This window comes from Chelonia mydas, chromosome 8 (genome assembly GCF_015237465.2).
Source record: "Chelonia mydas isolate rCheMyd1 chromosome 8, rCheMyd1.pri.v2, whole genome shotgun sequence".
NCBI classification, from domain to species: Eukaryota; Metazoa; Chordata; order Testudines; family Cheloniidae; genus Chelonia; species Chelonia mydas.
The window spans coordinates 5038243-5056823 of record NC_057854.1 but is presented as its reverse complement, the minus strand read 5'-3'; the positions used below and the strand labels follow the sequence as shown (position 1 = coordinate 5056823).

Here is an 18581-nt window from a genome sequence, read left to right as displayed (position 1 = left end):
CGGAGCTAGAAGGAGAGAGGAAAGCAGCTAAAGACATGGAAGGAGGAGAGCAAAGGAGCGGAAGACACACAGCACATTCGTTTCAGTGAATTTCGAGTAATTGTGTTCCACTTGATTACTGAGTTATATTGCGGTTGGGCCTGGAGGCCACCACCAGGTGGGGCTCCTTTTGTTCTCGGCTCTATATAAGCAAGTGGTAAATGGCAGCCCCTTCCCCAAAGAGCTCTTCCAGTCTGTTTGGGTGTGTGATAAACTGCCCTGCATCTCTGTAGGTTTAAAGGTCAGCCCTGGGGAGATCCTCTCATTCTATTATTACTGCTGGGTGCTCTGGAGTCGGTAGTTAAGTACTTTGGGGGTAGGGAAGGAGATGAGACAGAGGAGGGAAAATCATTCCTCTGGCCCTTCTAAAAGCCCTAAGTCTGGAGCTGTTCCTACCCAGATATCCACCCACAACTCCCTCCCCTGCACTACAAAGTGGGCACGGGCCTTCTCCGAGTGGTCACAACCCCATCAACCCCACCCCTTGTGGCTAGAGGCCGTTGCATCTCATTTACACACCTCTTCTGTGCCCTTCCCCGACTAGTCCTTTGCACCCTCATAGAGAAGTGCCCCCCACACTGGGAAATGCTGGCATAGAGCTTAGGAAGATATTTAGGACCCAAGTTGCAGAGCTAACTTTTCTAAGGTGCCTTCTGAATTTTCCCGGTGGCATAGGCCAGCATTCATCCATAGGTCCGTAGCTGCAGCTACAAGATAGCTCGCTGCACAATAGCACCCCGAAATTCAGGGTTTTGTACATACCAACTGGCCAACTCACAGATGCTGGCAGTTTGCAGTTCAGACGTCTCCTGTGAAAATTTGGCCCTAAAAGTTGAAAATCACAAACTAGATTAGCCGTGCCGTACGATGCAGCCGACGTAAAAAAGAAGCAGAACTCCCTCAGTATAAAGCCCCATTCCCATCCCTTCCTTCTAAAAGACACTTTTGTTGGTCATTCAGTTTTTCTGCCTTTTTTTTTTAATAAAAAACCATGTTTCTCAATGTGAGCATCTAAAAATAAAATGAAAAGCCACCATCACGCCTGGCCTTGTTGCAACCTCCCATGGAAATTATTGTGGTTTCTTGCTGCTGCTACATAATTGTTTAAGAGGTGGAGTGAACTGGTGTGGTTTGGTTGTTTTTTTTCTTTCCCTTGGTCTGATTATTTTAAGCCTTCTGCGAGTCCCACACGATTGAACCTAACGTTATCTCATGCACACAGTTGTCGTCTCATTAAAAGGAAATCAGAGAAACTGACTTTAATAAATGTTAACACCCTCTGTGAAAAATCCAGCAATTAAATCTTCCTGACCCTAGACCTTTGAAAATGACACATGGCAAATCCCTTTCGGTCTTAATAAGTCCAGCCCATCAAAGGATGGTAGCACGGGGGGAGGAGGGGAGAAGGTTGGGGAGGGAGGGAAAAAGGGAAATTAATACTTAAAAAGAGTAAGAGACAACGAATGGCCATGCCATTTTCCATCACCCACACCAAAAAGCAGAACATAATGAGCATCATTAGAATTGGAGCGATAAGATGCACTCACTCCTAGCAACATGGGTGGGGTAAAGGGATGTGGGGGAGGGTGGCATGAGAGTGGTAACTTGACCTACCATTGAGGGCACCGCAAGCCTCATTAGATAGATTTCCAAGGATGCTTAAAGAATTCTATTTACCCTATAGCTATAATTTTGTTTTCATATGAGTCTCAAGCACAGAGGTTGTGTGGGCATTGGAAACAACTGGACCGCAGGCGAGGGTTTAACTCCACAGACTGTATTGTCAACTCATAGATAGTAATAATCATAGGACTGGGAGGGGCCTCGAGAGGTCATCTGGTCCAGTCCCCTGCACTCAAGGCAGGACTAAGTATTATCTAGACCATCCCGGACAGGTGTTTGTCTAACCTCCTTAAAATCTCTTTAAACCTCCAATGATGGAGATTCCACAACCTCCTTGGGCAATTTATTCCAGTGCTTAACCACCCTGACAGGAAGTTTTTCCTAATGTCCAACCTAAACCTCCCTTGCTGCAATTTAAGCCCATTGCTGCTTGTCCTATCCTCAAAGGTTAATGAGAACAATTTTTCTACCTCCTTCTCAAAACACCTTTTATGTACTTAAAAACTGTTATCATGTCCCCCCTCAGTCTTCTCTTCTCCAGACTAAACAAACCCAGTTCTTCCAATCTTTCCTCATAGGTCATGTTTTCTAGACCTTTAATCATTTTTGTTGCTCTGCTCTGGACTTTTTCCAATTTGTCCACATCTTTCCTGAAATGTGGCACCCAGAATTGGACACAATACTCGAGTTGAGGCTGTATCAGCATGGAGTACAGTGGAAGAATTACTTTTTGTGTCTTGCTTACAACACTCCTGCCCGTACATCCCAGAATGATGTTCACTTTTTTTGCAACAGTGTTACACTGTTGACTCATATTTAGCTTATGATCCACCATGACCCCCAGATCTCTTTCTGAGTACTCCTTCCTAGACAGTCATTTCCCATTTTGTATGTGTGCAACTGATTGTTCCTTCCTAAGTGGAGTACTTTGCATTTTTCCTTATTGAATTTCATCCTGTTTACTTCAGCCCATTTCTCCAGTTTGTCCAGATCATTTTGAATTTTAATCCTGTCCTCCAAAGCACTTGGAACCTCTCCCAGCTTGGTGTTGTCCGCAGACTTTATAAGTGTGCTCTCTAGGCTATTGTCTAAATCATTGATGAAAATATTGAACAGAACCAGACCCAGAACTGATCCCTGCAGGACCCCACTTGATATGTCTTTCCAGCTTGACTGTGAACCACTGATAACTACTCTCTGGGAACAGTTTTCCAACTAGTTTTGCACCCACCTTATACTAGCTCCATCTAGGTTGTATTTCCCTAGTTTGTTTATGAGAAGGTCATGAGAGACAGTATCAAAAGCCTTACTAACATCAAGATATACCACATCTACCACTTCCCCCCATCCACAAGGCTTGTTACCCTGTCATGTGGTACTTTGCACAGTTGCTTCCAGTGGGAGCTGGAACCTGGGAGGTGGAAATAACCAGCTGGTGCTACCTGAAGTCAGAACTCCTCCAAAATGGAGAAATTGGGCCTGATTCAAACTTGGGATGAAAGATGTGGGGAAGCCAGCAATTCCTATTGTGTTTGGACCACTACTCTCCTTCTTAAACATGAATTTCTGGGTGGAAGAAAATTGTGTGCAGTGGGGTCAGTAATATTTTGTGATATGTTTAGAAAGCTGTTGGGGAAGGAAGACAGGATGAAAGTGAATTAAGTAAGGGAGGAGGGGAAGCCAGAGGAGGAGGCTGCTGAAAAGCAGAAAAGGATTAAGCAGGGGCAATATGATCCACTTGTAATCAAATAGGGAGTATCTCAAGAGATCTGGGTTCAAAACATGGTTCTGCTACCAACTCACTCTGTGACCTTGGACAAGCCACTTGATCTCTCTGAGCATCACTTTGTCCATCTCTTGTCAAGTGGGAATAATAATCTTTTCTCAGAGGTAAGGGACTTGATTCATGTTGAGCGTGTGTAGCGTACTGTGAGATCCGAGGACAAAAGGCACAAAGTATCATTCAAGGTTCTGATTTACTCCGGCATCTCTGGCTGTCCACTGCCTGACTGCTGTTACTTTTATTACTTAGACCCAACATTTCCCTTTTCATTCTATTCCCATTATCCAGCTCTTTCAGCTCTCTAATCTCGAGTGGCTGAATTGGGGTGCAACTGGGAAATAGCTGTTTTTGTGCACAGCCAGGTGAGACACTGGCAGTGAGAAATCGCTGATGCACAGGAACTCATTAGCACAAATGTCTAGAAAGCCTGATAAGAGTCCTCCAATAAGCCTGCCCAAGAGATAACAGCACTGGAAGAGGAAGAGAAATGGCCAGCCAGGGACTACAGGTTTGATTGGATTGTAACGAACCTTTAGTTCAGACACACATTTGCCTGTAATAAAGTTTGTTGGGCCAAAAGAACTTTCCTAAGAGTACACGTGACAGATGAGTGCCCAAGGGACACAAGGGCCCAGAAAGCGGAGCTGCTGATGTGCAGGTGGGGTAGGTGGGGGACGTAGGAACTCTCTCTGGCTGGACTGGGGAACGCAGAAATGACCAAGCCCAGTTTATAAAGGCAAATGGAAAAGCAAAGTCTAGAAGTGCCTTGGGCAGGAATTGCCATCTCGTCTCTACAGGGGAGACCTCTGGTCAGAGTCAAGGAGCCTTGCTCGGTCGCAGCATGGCGATGCTCGCTCTGCCTGTGCTGTATCTGCACTGTGGAGCAATGCCGGAGAGGACTTTAGTCTCAAGGGCTCGCAGTGCCTTTCACGCCTCCTTGGCACAGTGGGTGCTGTCGGGGGATCTCCACTCGGGCTTCCCTCGTGTTGACCCTATGGCGCTCATTCCTGTTGGCTGACTTTTTTTGTTGCCCATGAAATCCTGGTTCTGTGGCCCCTCCCTCTTCTGAGGGGTGGGGCTTCCACTCCATGGGTGGCTTCTGCCACTCCATGGGTGACTTCCTAGGACTTAAATAGGCTAGTGCCTTTCACACCTCTGGGTGCTGTCCAGGGTTCTCTGCTTAGTGTCCCCTCCCAGGCCCCTAGCCTCACTCCCCTTCCTGTTTTGTCCCCTGTACTCAGTTGATCCTTGTGGTCTACCCCTTCGATTTTAGGGGAAGATCTTTATTGCATTTGTGGGTGGTGCTTTTCCTGCCAATGCGGGAATCAAACAAGCCAGCACCTTTCACTTTTCACCTTTCAGCACTGACCGACGCAAAATCCATTGCGTGTGTGTGTGCACCTTGGGCTTTTTCCCCCCAGGGCCCCCGGCTCCCACCTCAGGCTTTACTAAAACCACACAGAACATGGCTCTCCCTCAGCCGTGAGCTTGCCCAGATTCCGTGCTGCCGGGGCTCAGTGAGCAATCTCACGGGCTACAGGGGCTACGTTATCCCAGGGCTACCTGGGGCGGGATTAGGACGGTGTCTGACTTCAGTTTTGGAATTTCCTCAGCCGCTCTTGTTAGCTGAGGTCGCCCTGCCTACAGCGACTATTAATGCAAAGAGGCCCTCTGCAGTTGGCGCACGAATCTGAGCCAGCCAGCGGAGTCACTCCACAGCCCAGCTCTGGTGCAAGCATGGTGGGTCTGTCCTCTGATTTGAAAGAATGACAGCGTCCAGGGCATTATGTATCCTCCTCCCCGCCGCCCGCCGATGCTAGATTCTTCTTATCAGAGCTAAAATAGCTACCGGTTTTTTCTCACAGTGACAGGGTCTGCTTGTGCCCTGAGAACTCTGCTTCCTCTGTGGCAAAGGAGCATTTCATTTCCAAGGCAATTTTGCTTTGGGCAAAAAGCGATCTCCTCACCTCAGCCTGCTGCAGTGTGATCTGCCACATCCCGCGCTGCCTTGCCACTGAGGAGTGGCTCTGCTAATCAGCTGCCCTGGGCAAGATATGAGTGACTTAGAGCCCCGGGGCGCAGGGGCCAAGGAAAGTTGGTTTGGTTGACATGTTTGTTTTAGTTATTTATTCAGCCTCTCTCTCCGGTGCTGAGCGACAGGCAGCAAGGAGGCCGTGGTCTCGTCGCCATCTCTCCAACCCCGGCCAGTTCTCTCAGCCTCCGTTTCCTGCCAGGCCCTGTTGCCACTAACACGCCGACTGCACGGAGGAGCTCCCGCGTAAGTCTCTGCCAAGCTGCCGTCTTGCCCCGTGTCTGGAAGGCCGCGCTGAGCGCCATGGAAATGCTGTCAGCACAACGCAGACAGAAGGGCAGGACGGCAGGGAGGAGAGAAGGACGGGGCAACTCGTGACTTACTCAAACAGAATCCACCAGAATGACTGTGCTGGGACAGAGCTGCAGCACCGGGATTATACACCCGCCAGCAGCCGCCCTACCTGTGGCATGCCATGCAAATTGTTTGACCTCGACGCTAATTGCTTTGCTAGCAATTTGCATATGTGCTACTAATGTGAATATGCCCACATGCTTCAGCTCAAGAAGCCCTGCCCCAAGCCGTGGCAGGGATTAGGACCTTCAGCCTGGGCTCTGGAGGGGGCGTGTGCACTTGGCAGGATGGACCCAACCTCGCCTCCATTCCCCTTCCCAGTGTCACATGGCTCCTGCACACAGAGCGATTTCCCTTGTTGTAGGTGCTCCCGAAGCTCAGAGCTCTTGGCCAGCAGAGCATTGCAACCCATGTGGTGTTGCCTGGTAGGGGGAGGTCAAGGAGATGTCTCCTGGTTCCCTGGAATGTCCTGCTTGGGTGTGGACAGGGAGTGGGGGCTAAAAATCCAGTTGGAGGAGAAATGGAGCCTCTCCCCACCCATTCTGCCAATACACCTCAGTCCCACTTTGCAAAACCACAGCTGTCTGTCTACCCAGGTATTTGCATCACGCCCATCACCATGGTCTTGGGCCATGAAAAGAACTAAGGAAGCAAAATCCAATCAGCAGAACTGGGATCCTCCACTACTGCCTTTAATGATGGCATTGAAAGAGAGAAAGTAATGAAAACAGCAAATAAAAGTGGCGTTGCTGGGCCATCGTGAGATAGCCATTGTGAAAGGCAAACGTGAAGAGATGGGGCTGCTCTTCTGCTCTGAAGCTGGTGAGATCTGGGCTCATTCTAAGCTGTTCCAGCCCTGGTTACCCACCCCCCGCCCACACACACACAGCTCTGTCGATGCACCTCAATCCTGACTCCCCAGCCCCCCTGCTATTCCAGCCCTGGGTCCCCACACACAGCGCTGCTGATGCACCTGAATCCTGACCTGAAGCATTCCTCGCTCTGCCTCTGGTTTGGCATGGAGGCACCTGTGTCACTGAGCTGTCTATGGCAGTCTGATGCAGGGCCCAGACGGGAGCAGAATATACACATGCAATTGTCCCAAGTCCCTAGCCAGAGCAGTGACAGCTGCTTTGTGTTCTCTGCCCACCGACTGCAAGCACCTGGGTTCCAGGCTGCTCTGCGGAAGGGAATGAGGAGTGTCTGACAATCCCACAGCACTACACAGCCTTCCTGCTCCCCCTCCTGGCACGCTAGAGCTAAACAGCCACATGGAGGTAAGATCCCAGGCCTGGGGAGAGGGAAGAAAAAATCATTCCAATTGCTCTGTCGTGTCTCCAATCTTGAGCCCCAGCAAACCCATCTGATGGTCTATTAAATTATCCATCACACCAGTCAAAGGAACAGCAGCACAGAGAAACTACTCAGCAGGATTACATGGATCATTTACTTCTCCTGCTTTGGAAGATCTTTTTAGAAGCTTGTAAATATCATTTTTCTTTCTACTGATGTGTTCTTTATTATTTGTATCACAGCAGCACCCAGAAGCCCCCGCTGAGTTGAGGGCCCCAGTGTGGTGGGGGCTGTACAGACAACCTGTCAGCCAGTGGATATGCCAAAGAGCCTACAGTCCCAGTAGGCAAGACAGATACAGATGGGAGGGGAAACAGAGGCACAGAGAAGGGAACTGACTAAGGCCAGGTCTACACTACAGATTTCTATCAGTCTAACTATGTCACTCAGGGGTGTGAAAAATCCACACACACCCCCCGAGCGATGCTGTTATACCGACCTAACCCCCCTGGTGTAGACAGCTCTATGTCGACAGGAGAGCTTCTCCCACGGCATAGCTACCGCCCCTCGGGGAGGTGGATTAACTGCGCCGATGGGAGAAGCTCTCCCGTCGGCGTGTCTTCAGTACAGCCCTACAGCTGCACCACTCTAACGCTGTACGTGGGGACGAGGCCTTAGCCAAAGTCAGACAGCTAGGCCATGGCAGAGGCAGGAGTAAAACTGGTCTCCGGAGTCTTAGCCCAGAGTCATACCGACCCCAGCACCGCCCCTTTCGAACCACACCTTTCCTTAGAATTAAAAATAAACTGCAGGCAAAGTCAGTCTCTGCTTCATTTACTTTCTGTCCTCCCCCATCATGAGTCATACCACTACTAATCATCATCATTAATTAATCATTTGTATTGTGGTGGAGCCTAGGAGTCCTGGGCATGGCCCAGGACCCCAGGGTGCTAGGGGATGTTCACACACAAACCCCACCCCTGGAATCTGGTTTCATTAGCTGCCGTGCACTTCCTCCGCTGGCTGCTTTGGCAGCAACAGAGAGTTCAGCTTTTTAAGAGGTGACTATTTGTTTCTTTTAGTTCATGGGGACCCCGCTGTGTATTTGCAAAATGCAGAATTAAAAAAGCCAGCAAGAGTATTTTGCCACTTTAGAAAAGCAAAGTGTTACATTCTGTACTTGTTCTAGGTAAAAACCCATCACCCCGAGAAGTGTGAGCTGCATTGCTAATTGGGCAATTATTTTGTTCGGTAACAAAGAAAAACTTGGAGTGCTTTCAGCAAATTCTGGGGCGGAGCAAATGATGACTTTTTAAAAATTACATACCAAAGAAAGCAGTTCTTTGTGAGATTTGTTATTAGGCTTCAGGCATATTTTACTGCCAGTCCTCTAAAAAAAGACGAAAGCAATTTGTCTCATTAGCAAACACGTTACATGGTGGCCTTGCCAGCCAGGCCTGCTGATGCAGGCACCTGCATGCACCGAGAGGATCACTGACATCCATACCTGGAGTCATTTTGCAGCGAAGTCCCCATGAGCAATTTGTATTCACAAACGTCAGCTCTATGGGCAATCTGGGTGTCCCATGGTCTGGGCTTCCTATTTTCGGAAGGCGCCATTTTTCCTTCATGTACATTTTATTTCCTAGGATATCGCAGGTTGAGAGGTGGCACAGTCTAGTGGCTATGGTACAGGATTGAGACTTGGGTTCTGTTCCCTGTCCTGCCACTGCCCTGCTGTGTGACCCCATCTCTGTGCCTGTTTTCCTTCCCACCTTTCTCTCTCTAGACAATCACGGTGGGACCCAAAGTCTGTCTGAGCCTCTGTTTGGCAAATGTGGTTGTTATAGGAGTTGATTCTCTCTGTCTCCTACCGTCCTTCCCTCCTACCAAAAAAAAAGTATCCCCTGGGTCAGAATGAAGTTTCCTCTCCATCTTGGCCCCAGGCTGAGCGTGTACCTGGCGCCATGAAAGAGAAGCAGAAAATAGATGAGAGAGAACAATGTCCCTTCTTAGCAAGTGATCACAGATGTTTGGGAAACAAACCTCTCCCAGACCAGAGGAACACTAAATCTGTTTGCTGCAGATCCATCCCCAGTACCAGCAGAAGCAACGAGCAGCAAATTACAGGGCATCTGCCTGCAGAGATTTCCGAGATATTAGGATCCCGATCTGGAAAACATGGTGACATTTTAGCCATGAGACTTATTGGGCTGTTCAGTGGTAGCTGGCTGGTCAGGTAAGCCAGGTCTGTTGGTACTCTGCAGGCCAAATGAAAGTTGGCGTGGCTCTTTCCTAAGCTAATAAAAGCAAACTCTGTTTCTATTTATCTTTCCTGCAAATGCCCGTGTAGCTTGCACACATGCTCTGCCATTCAAAGCTGATTGCTTCAGAAAGAATGGGCAGAATTGTGGGTGTAAAGCCTTTAAATTAGACTTCCAGTGTTTCCTGCTTTCACAGCAGCAGTGTCCGCATGCTCCCAGGGCAAACAGGCTCAGCACGAAAACTAGAAAGAATCAGCTGTCATGTCACTGAACATCCCACACATGTATTGTGGATGCCCTTAAAATCATGCAAATCTGTCCTTAGAATGAGGAAATGCTGAGAGGATCACATCAGCCAAACAGTTAAATAGTTTTTAATGGTGCCCAGTGTACACACAGAAACAGACTCGAGGGGTGGGTTGTGACAAACATCGTGCAAAACGTTTAAACCATATAGCTTGATTTTAGTATGGATTTCAACACAGCCCCACAAGACATTCTCAGAAGAAAATTAGGGCAATGCAGTCTAGATAAAAATTACTATAAGGTGGGTGTGCAACTGGTTTGAAAGACCATACTCAAAGAGTAGCTATCAATGGTTCACTGGGAGGGTGTAACTAGTGGGGTCCCACAGGGTCAGTTCTTGGTCTGGTACTATTCAACATTTTCATTAATGACTTGGATAATGGAGTGAAAATAAAATTTGAAGGTGACACCAGGCTGGGAGGGGTTGCGAGCACTTTGGAAGACAGGGTTAAAATTCAAAACAACCTTGACAAATTGGAGAATTGGTCTGAATTCAACAAGATGACATTCAATAAAGACAAGTGCAAAGTACTTCTCATAGGAAGGAAAATCAAATGCACAACCACAAAATGGGGACTAACTGGCTAGGTGGTGGTACTGCTGAAAAAGCTCTGGAGATTACAGTGGATCACAAATTGAATCTGAGTCGATGATGTGAGCCAGTTGTGAAAACGGTTAATATTCTGGGATGTTATAGTGTTATATGAAGTCAGGGGAGGTAACTGTCCCGCTCCACTCAGCATTGTGTCCAGTTCTGGGCACCACGCTTTGGGAAAGATGTGGACAAATTGGAGAGAGAGTCCAGAGAAGAGCAACAAAACTGATAAAAGGTTTAGAAAACCTGACCTGTGAGGAAAGGTTAAAAGAACTGGGCGTGGTTAGTCTTGAGAAAATATTATTAGGCGGGGAGGGGGGCCTGATAACCGTCTTCAAATACGTGAAGGGCTGTTATGAAGAGGATGCTGATCAACTGTTCTCTGTGTCCACTGAAGGTAGGACAAGAAGTAATGGGCAAAGTCTGCAGCAAGGGAGATTCAGGTGAGATATTAGGAAAAACTTTCTAACAGTAAGGCTAGTTAAACACTGGAACAGGCTTCCGAAAGAGGTTGTAGAATCTCCATCCTTGTAGGTTTTTAAGATCAGGTTGGACAAACCCCTGTCAGAGATGCTCTAGGTTTAGTTGGTCCTGCCTCAGAGCAAGGGGCTGGGTTTGATGACTTCTCGGGGTCCCTCCGAGCCCTACATTTCAATGATTCTCTGCAATTATTGATCTCAAACTGCAACTAAATGTGTGCATTCGGGACAACTTGCATTGCATCTGACTTTGCAAATGATCTCTCTAGCTTATGCTGTTGCACAGAAAGTGCCCGATCCTGCTCCCAGGCGAAATCAAGAGCAAAATCCGCACTGGCTGAAAGGAGGCAGGAGCAGACCCTATTTCCTTTGCTAAAAGTTCTCTCATCTTTAAAGTGTCTAAGGGTCCAATCCAAAGCCCACAGACTCCAGTGCAAAGACTCCTACTGACTTCAATGGGCTTTGGACTAGGCCCAAACTTGTGTCCTCCTAGATGCCTCATGGGAAAATGTTGCACATTTTCCAATGCCATTAGCTCAGACCCTTCTCAGATGGAGCCCATGCCTGGATTACTTCCCCCTTAGATTTCAAGCCTTCAGTCCTTCTGGCAGCTGATCCTGCCACCCTGAAGCCAGTAGCTCTTCCTCATATGAGCAGTCTCAGTGACTCCAGTGGGGCTGCTCGAGTCAGCAATGGTTGCAGGAACGGGCCATAAGTTATAGGCATAAGAAAGCTGATATTTTTTTCTGAGAAGGTTAGTAAGGAGACCCAGTTGCTGTCTCTCCTGCTGCCAGATCTTACGGCACCTTCTGAGCGGTTTCACAGATAGGTTAAAAGCTTCAATTGTATCAGCTTTATCCCCATCTGATCAGTTTCACAGCAACTCTTTGGTTTGTGCAAAACCACCCATTATCCAACAGACCAGGCGTCCCCATGCTGAAAGCCACCGCAAGGATTTGCCCATTGGCAGGCTTGTTGAGACAAGCCGAGGGCTAAACAAGGGCAGAGGACTCTGCATTGGGGAAACCCCTTGTGCAAAGAACTCCCATGGAGACCAGTTCCATGTGGAAAGCATCTACAGGATCAGACCCGGTGACTGAACTACCTCTTCAGCCAGGGCTGAGGTGCAGAAGCTTGCTGCCCCCATGTGTGGGTGGGGGAAGCTTGCATTGCTCCTGGATTTGGAGAACTAGTTCTGAGGAGTCACAGAGGGCACCACGCCCCAGGACAGCCAGGCTGGTACTTCTCAAGAGCATTATTGTTTGCAGCTGGTCGGGGCTTTGGCATAGGGCTAAGTTCTAATAGCCAGTGTGAACACCCACTGGTGAAGTGAGCTGCAGTCTGAGTGTCTGCAGCCAGCTGTACAGTTCCTCGGCCCTAGCAATTCTTTGTAATGGGACAGAGTTCCTAGCAGACCATTTGTCTCCTGCACCTGTACTGTACTTCCGTAGGGGCTCTTGTGCCAGAGACTACAGATTCAGCTGGTGCCCTCTTGCTTTTAAGCCTGCTAACCTCTCCTAACAGTTTCCTGGCATCTACCTTCCCTTCAGCCCTCCTTAAGGGGATAACGAGTGCCTCTGGTTTTGGTGTTCAAATTTCACTGTGGCCTTTCCTCTCATTATTTCATCTGCCTTCTTAACCAAACGTGAACCCACCCCAAATCTGAATGAATAATTCTGCTCTAAGAAAAGGAGTACTTGCGGCACCTTAGAGACTAACCAATTTATTTGAGCATAAGTCCTCCTTTTCTTTTTGCAAATACAGACTAACACGGCTGTTACTCTGAAACCTGTCAATTCTGCTCTAGTTTCCAAGGTTTACGGACATCCGGTGTCTCAGAGCAATCAGACCTTCCAATTAGCCACAGTCTCTAAGGGTCTGCTCCAATGCAGACTGAGGTGCGGGGAGTCTCTCCATTGGCTTCAGTGGGGTTTGGATCAGGCTCCTAAACAGTGTCATTCAGACGCTAAAACTAGAAACACTAAAGCCACGTTTCCAGAGGCGGCGTCAATGGGTGTGCCCACACAACCTCAGGCCTGTTTGCAGAAATAGTATTGTGTAATTACACACCAGTCTGATCAGTGTGCAACATCCGATGAAGTGAGCTGTAGCTCATGAAAGCTTATGCTCAAATAAATTGGCTAGTCTCTAAGGTGCCACAAGTCCTCCTTTTCTTTTTGTCAGTTAACCACGCACTTGAGGAAAATAATTGGAATGCACAGTTCAGTCATTTGTAGCAATACCCAGAATGTCCGTGCTTCCTGAGTTCTTATGCAGCAGGATCTGCCTCTCAACGACTTGGCACCCTTCAAAGGTTTTCTTCTGTTCTCTCTCTCTCTCTCTCTCTCTCTCTCTCTCTCTCTGGTGCTAATTGCTGTGTCTTTCCAGGAATGCTCGTTAAAATTTCAGGATGAAGGAGTCCCAGGAAGGCTGGCTGGACCCACGATTGTGTCTGTGACTTTTCAACTGTCATCATTTCCAGTGGCACTTTAAATAAAGGAGTTAGATTTAAGAAGAGTTGTTGTTAGAATGGAGACAAAGCCCAGCTGATTATTGGAATCACTTAGTTGAAAGCTACCAGTTAATATACTTGGCTCTTATGTGGCACATCTCATCCATAGCTTTACAAAAGGAAGTTAAGTATCCTTATCCTCACCTTACAGATGGGAAGTCTAGGCACAGAGACAAGGGATATGCCCAAGATCACACAACAGGTCAGTTGCAGAATCAGGAATGGAACCCAGGTCTCCTGACTATGTATTTATTAATTATTGTTCTTCTTATTATTTATTGTTTCTGTTGCTGGAATGCCTAGAAGCCCCAGTCAGGGACCAGAACCCCCTGTGCTAGGCACTGTACAAACTCAGAACAGAAAGACAGTCTCTGCCCCACAGACCTTACTGTCTAAGCATGAGACAAAAGACAACAGATGGACACCGACAGACAGATGGAGGAGCACAAGTACTGATCAGAATGACAGGCATTGGTCTCAGGATATGAGCTACCTAACTGGTGTCACTTGGCAAAGGAGAGTTTGCAGGAGCACAATGAGTTAGCTTTGCGGGATGGTTACAGGAAGTTCCTTGTAAGCAAGAGGGACAGAATGGGCGAAAGCAGGAAGATATTTGTTTGAAAATTCAACAAGTGGGCAATGAAGCCTACCTGAGATTCCACCTCCACTGGACACCACGACCATTCAGAATTTCACGGTGATAGAGGAGGCAAAGCTCAGATCATTCTGCCTCAAAAGCACAGGCTCCTATTACTCAAGCTACAAGAGAATCTCCATTAGGTGTTTGCAGTCTAGGGCCTAAGACACATCGCTGATAAATTCTTATAATCTGATACCAAGTCTATTGTTGCACCAGGTGCTGCCTGCTGTGGCCGTGACTTTTGCTTGGAAAAATGTATACCGAAATAGAATGATAGAAATGCAGGGCAGGAAGGGACCTCAGGAAGTCACCTAGTCCATCTCCTTACCAAGGCAGGATTAAGTACACCTAGGTCATCCCTGATAGGTGACAGGTAACCTGTTCTTAAAAACCACCAATGAAGGGGAGAGGCAAAACCGAAAAAGCATGGGAGGAGAAGCAGAGAGACAAAGAGGCGATTGGCAGAGGCAGGGATAAAATTCAGATTTGCTGACTCTCAGTCCAGTGGCCCCTCCTGTGAAATGAGTTTCACTTTGTCTTCATGGACTACTTGGTAACTGCAGACACCAGTAAGTATTCTGTGGGGTCCTGACTTAAATTTGTCACCTGTGTCTGCGAAAATAAAAAGCAGCGGTTGCAAGAGAGAGCCTGAGATTTTGTGCGCATGCACACACGCAAAGCTAACTTTTCCTTGATTCTTTCCTACCCCTTTAGATAGTCAAGGCCTCTGCTATCTGCAGACGCTGACAGCCACTTTGTGCTGAGGCCAGTGCAGAAGTACAGAGAAGACACACGTAGCATGCTCTCTCAGGGAGACTTTACTTTTGTTCTTCCTTTTTGGTTCTTTTAATCCTGGCTGGAAGGACATGATTGCCCCTTTGGGTATAGAGTAACAGGCTGCTACCTCTTTGTGTATTTGTGATGCATTCATCACCATGGCATCTAGGTACCATCTCGGTTCTTCATAATCCCAGAAATTGCTAAAGAAAAGAAAACCCTGCTTCAGATAAATTACGTAACTGATAGTGATGTAAATTAGGGAGCCCACTCCGACAGCGAAACAGAACCAAGAAACCTAGGATCTTCCTGCTAAAGGCTGCTGCCTCTGGAATGCACTCATTTCAGAGATTAAATGACAAAGCATTGGGGTCAGTGATGGGATGGAGGGAGAAGGACAGACTGAATGGAGGGACAGTCATTCTCATTCTCCTGCAGCTAGTGCCTTAAAGGAATGATCGCTGGGTTTAAATGCACCTGTAAGTATGTTCCTCATCTGTAATGAGCAGAGGCCCCTTCACAAAAGTTTGCTTTCACAAACCAATAGGGTATGGAGGAAGGGCAGGTGGTATATGTCCCTCCCATTCCAAAATGGCCACTCACCTCTTCCACACATTCCAGGCACCAAGTGCCGGATGGATGTGCTTGATTTCCTATGCTCCTTATGCCCCTGTGGTCACTATTGTGTTCCTATTAATCACCCACTTCACAAACCAGGCATCTGTCTTCTCTCCAGCAGTGATTGTGCAAGCAGCCACATGAGGGATGGCTAAACAGTGGAGGGAGGAAAACGCCTCATTTCCCATCTATTTTCCTTGTCTGGCTGGATTGGCGCTATGCCTGTCATGTGGAAGTGTGCTTTAATAAACAGCTGGATTCCCAAAGCCTGCTGCTAGCTCCAGAATCATGTTGCTTCTTGAGCCAAAAGAATCGGATTAGAAGTAGAATCATCCCTGGATCCCAGCCTCCCTGAACTGCAGAAAGGGGATGGGGCAGGAGACCAGAATCCAAACCCAGATCTGGAGCTGAATTTGTAATGGACCAAATCAGATCCTCAGAGTCAAACACTCTGAGGAGTTTGAAGCTGAGCTGTATTGAACTGGTGCCCGATTCTGAAATACCAGTAAGAGAAAAACTCTACCCCAAGTGCCTGGGATGATCCTTAACAACATCAGTGCAGCCCCAAAGAGCCTTAAGAAAGCCCTAAGTGGATCAAGGCGATAAAATCATGATAGTTCCAGCTGAGAATCTGGCTCCCCCTGAGTGAATCAGTTGAGTTTCACTGCAGGATCAATTGAAGATCCAGGCCACCCCTGGAAAAGCCAAAGCAGTGATGCTAGCCTGCCTTTCCTCTGCAGTAGGCTCTATTCCACCCATGTCAGACCCCGGTGCAGAAAGCACAAAGACCTTGGAGGAAAGGAAATGACAAGAAAGAGCTCGGCACTCCGTCGAATGAGGCACAGAGCAATGACAAAGCAGAGAGCGAAGAGATGCCCACAGAGGACTCTGACCTTTATGGGAAATGCTAAATCATTGTGGGTTTATTTGTTATTTAATATTCTTCATTGATTCATTTCTATCTACCTGAAGGGCAGGAGGATTTGACTAAGAGCCAGCACGGTGCATGCCATTGAGCCTAAGGGTATGTCTGCAAATGAGCTGGCAGGTGCGATTCGGTTCCCTAGTGTGGTTTACTGGTCCCTAAAGCAACAGACGCACAGCACTGGCTACAGCAAGGAACATTACAAAATACCTCCCCCCCGTCTCTGCTGGTGCTCCTCGGTCCCCCACCTGCACCACTTCCAGACCTGGACCCTTCTCCCAGCTCTGCCAATGCACCTCAGTCTTGGCTTTCTGCTTTCCAGCCCTGGCTGGCAGTCTCTTGAGCAAAGGTTGCCAAACATACTCCAGTGTAGAGGTGAGTGAGCACTGCCAAAAAGTATGTGTGGATATTCCTTTAACTTCCATGGAACTCCATTGTGCTGCCATGTCTGGGCCTTTCTTTGTTTGCTCCCACACAAACATTCGTGAGCATCAGGTTTTGTTCTCAGGACGCTGGGGGAATAGCTGTTCTTCATGGGAACATCCTTTTCTATGCGCAAATGGTATTGTTTGCAATGTTTTGCTCATCCAGTCATGGAGCAGAAATAATACCAGATGACTCGAGGACCAATCACACACAAGGAATAACAAACAGTGAACAGCCAGAGACTGGTTTTGTCCTCGTGGTCACCTATAAAGCCCCAGTGCTTTCACTGCAGTTGCACAGGCCTCAGGGATTGGAACTTAGTACATAATTCCGTTGTTGATGCAAAAGGAAGACCAGACTCCAGACCAGCCATTCTCATGTGCGCTGGCTCAGAAGGGCTAACAGGAGCAAAAAACAGGAACCACGTAGATTTGTCAGCAGTTCTGAGTGTGAATATTTACAAAAGGAGTCTAAGAGAAGTGGTCTTGACGCATTTCATATAACAGGGTGCATAAGTTATCCCCTATAACCATTTGCAGCCATGACTATTGCCATGTGACCGGGAATAAAGGCCAGGTTTTTCCCCCTGCGTTCCTGTACACCCGCCTGGTCTGTTGCATGTGCAAAGAACCCTTCAACCCAACCATGCATGGAGACTTCCTCTTCCGCTCTTCAGACTCTGAGTAATATCTGTCCTTGCAAGGATACACACTTCTGTGTGCCACACTGTACTACCCGGAGCAGAACTGGTGAGCAAAGAGGCGTCCATTTTAGAGCCTGTTTCAGGGTGCAGCTCCTCAGAGACACTTTTAGCAGCAACAGAAATAATAATCAATAATAATCAATAGAAGGCTCATATCCCCAAAGGCAGCCATTATCCTGCATGGTTAATAATTGCTTGTTCTCCCGATGCTCTTTCCACAAAACTCTCACTCTCTTCTTTCTGCTGAGTCGTAACAGCCGATCCCCCCAACTCCCAGTGTAGTTCTCAGTCTCATCACTGTTTTTAAGGCCTTCATTTCCTGGTCCCTGACGAACGCCTTTGGGAATCTCACTTATGAATTTAATTTTTTCAAAACTATTTTAATTACTCCCTAATGTTCCGAACGCGGGACCAGCACTCAGCATCTCTTTGGCATTTCGCTTTGTCGCTCAAAGGTGCTGTAGGCAGCATTTGCTAAGTGACTGCTAGGGAATACCATCACTACCCCTGGTGCTGGAAGACAGCACAACAGGAGATGAGGCTTCTCTGAGAAAAAGCCCTCAGAAGTAATCAAAGGCTTCATCCCATCCCATTTCAGGACTCTGTATAAGTGGGCAGTATCTTGCAATAATGCAGCTGAAAATGAGTGACTATTATTATTCTTTATTACAGTAGCATCTAAAGGCCTCATGTGAGATCAGGGCCCATTTGTGCTAGGCTTTGGGCATCCATGTAGCAAGAGACCGTTCCAGCCCCAAAGAGATCACCACCTAAATAGACACATGGTGCACTGGGATTTGCTCAAAATTGTGGCAGAATTAAGACTGGAACTCAGACCCCTAGATTGCCAGCCCAAAGCCATAGCCACAAGGTCACACTGCCTATCCCTAAGGCAGCATACTGTCTTGTGCCATGCAAGCCTCCTCTCTCTCCCTGTGATGCTCAGGGCCCACCTGCAGCATTTCCTCCTACTATTCCTGTGTAAAGACCAGCTGACTGTGTGGAAGCTTTGGCAGTATCTGTAAATAGATGCAAGGGAAAGACCAGCAGATTCTCTTTCTCCTTTGAGCTTCGGCTGTTTATTTGAACCTCCTTCCCTAGAGTCTAGTATATTAACCCCTTTGGCCATTTCCTCTCTCCACGCTAACATGGAACTCCCCTAAAGGCAGAGCTGGCTTGGGAATCCATAAAGCCTGCAGCCGTCCTCCCCAT

At 47.7% G+C, this 18581-nt stretch overlaps 1 protein-coding gene across 2 annotated transcripts in view; it reads right to left on the bottom strand.

Annotated features, from left to right (window-relative positions):
* The window catches only part of LOC102944512 (LON peptidase N-terminal domain and RING finger protein 1), a 77047-nt gene that overhangs the window by 10926 nt on the left and 47540 nt on the right, over positions 1-18581 (bottom strand). The window contains exon 11 of one of the 2 annotated variants that reach the window (XM_043552718.1): positions 6965-7122. In XM_043552718.1, coding sequence (XP_043408653.1) covers positions 6965-7122 — 158 coding nt within the window. Of the gene's footprint in view, positions 1-6861; positions 7123-18581 lie in introns of those variants that run through there. The other variant, XM_043552717.1, reaches the window with a different exon arrangement.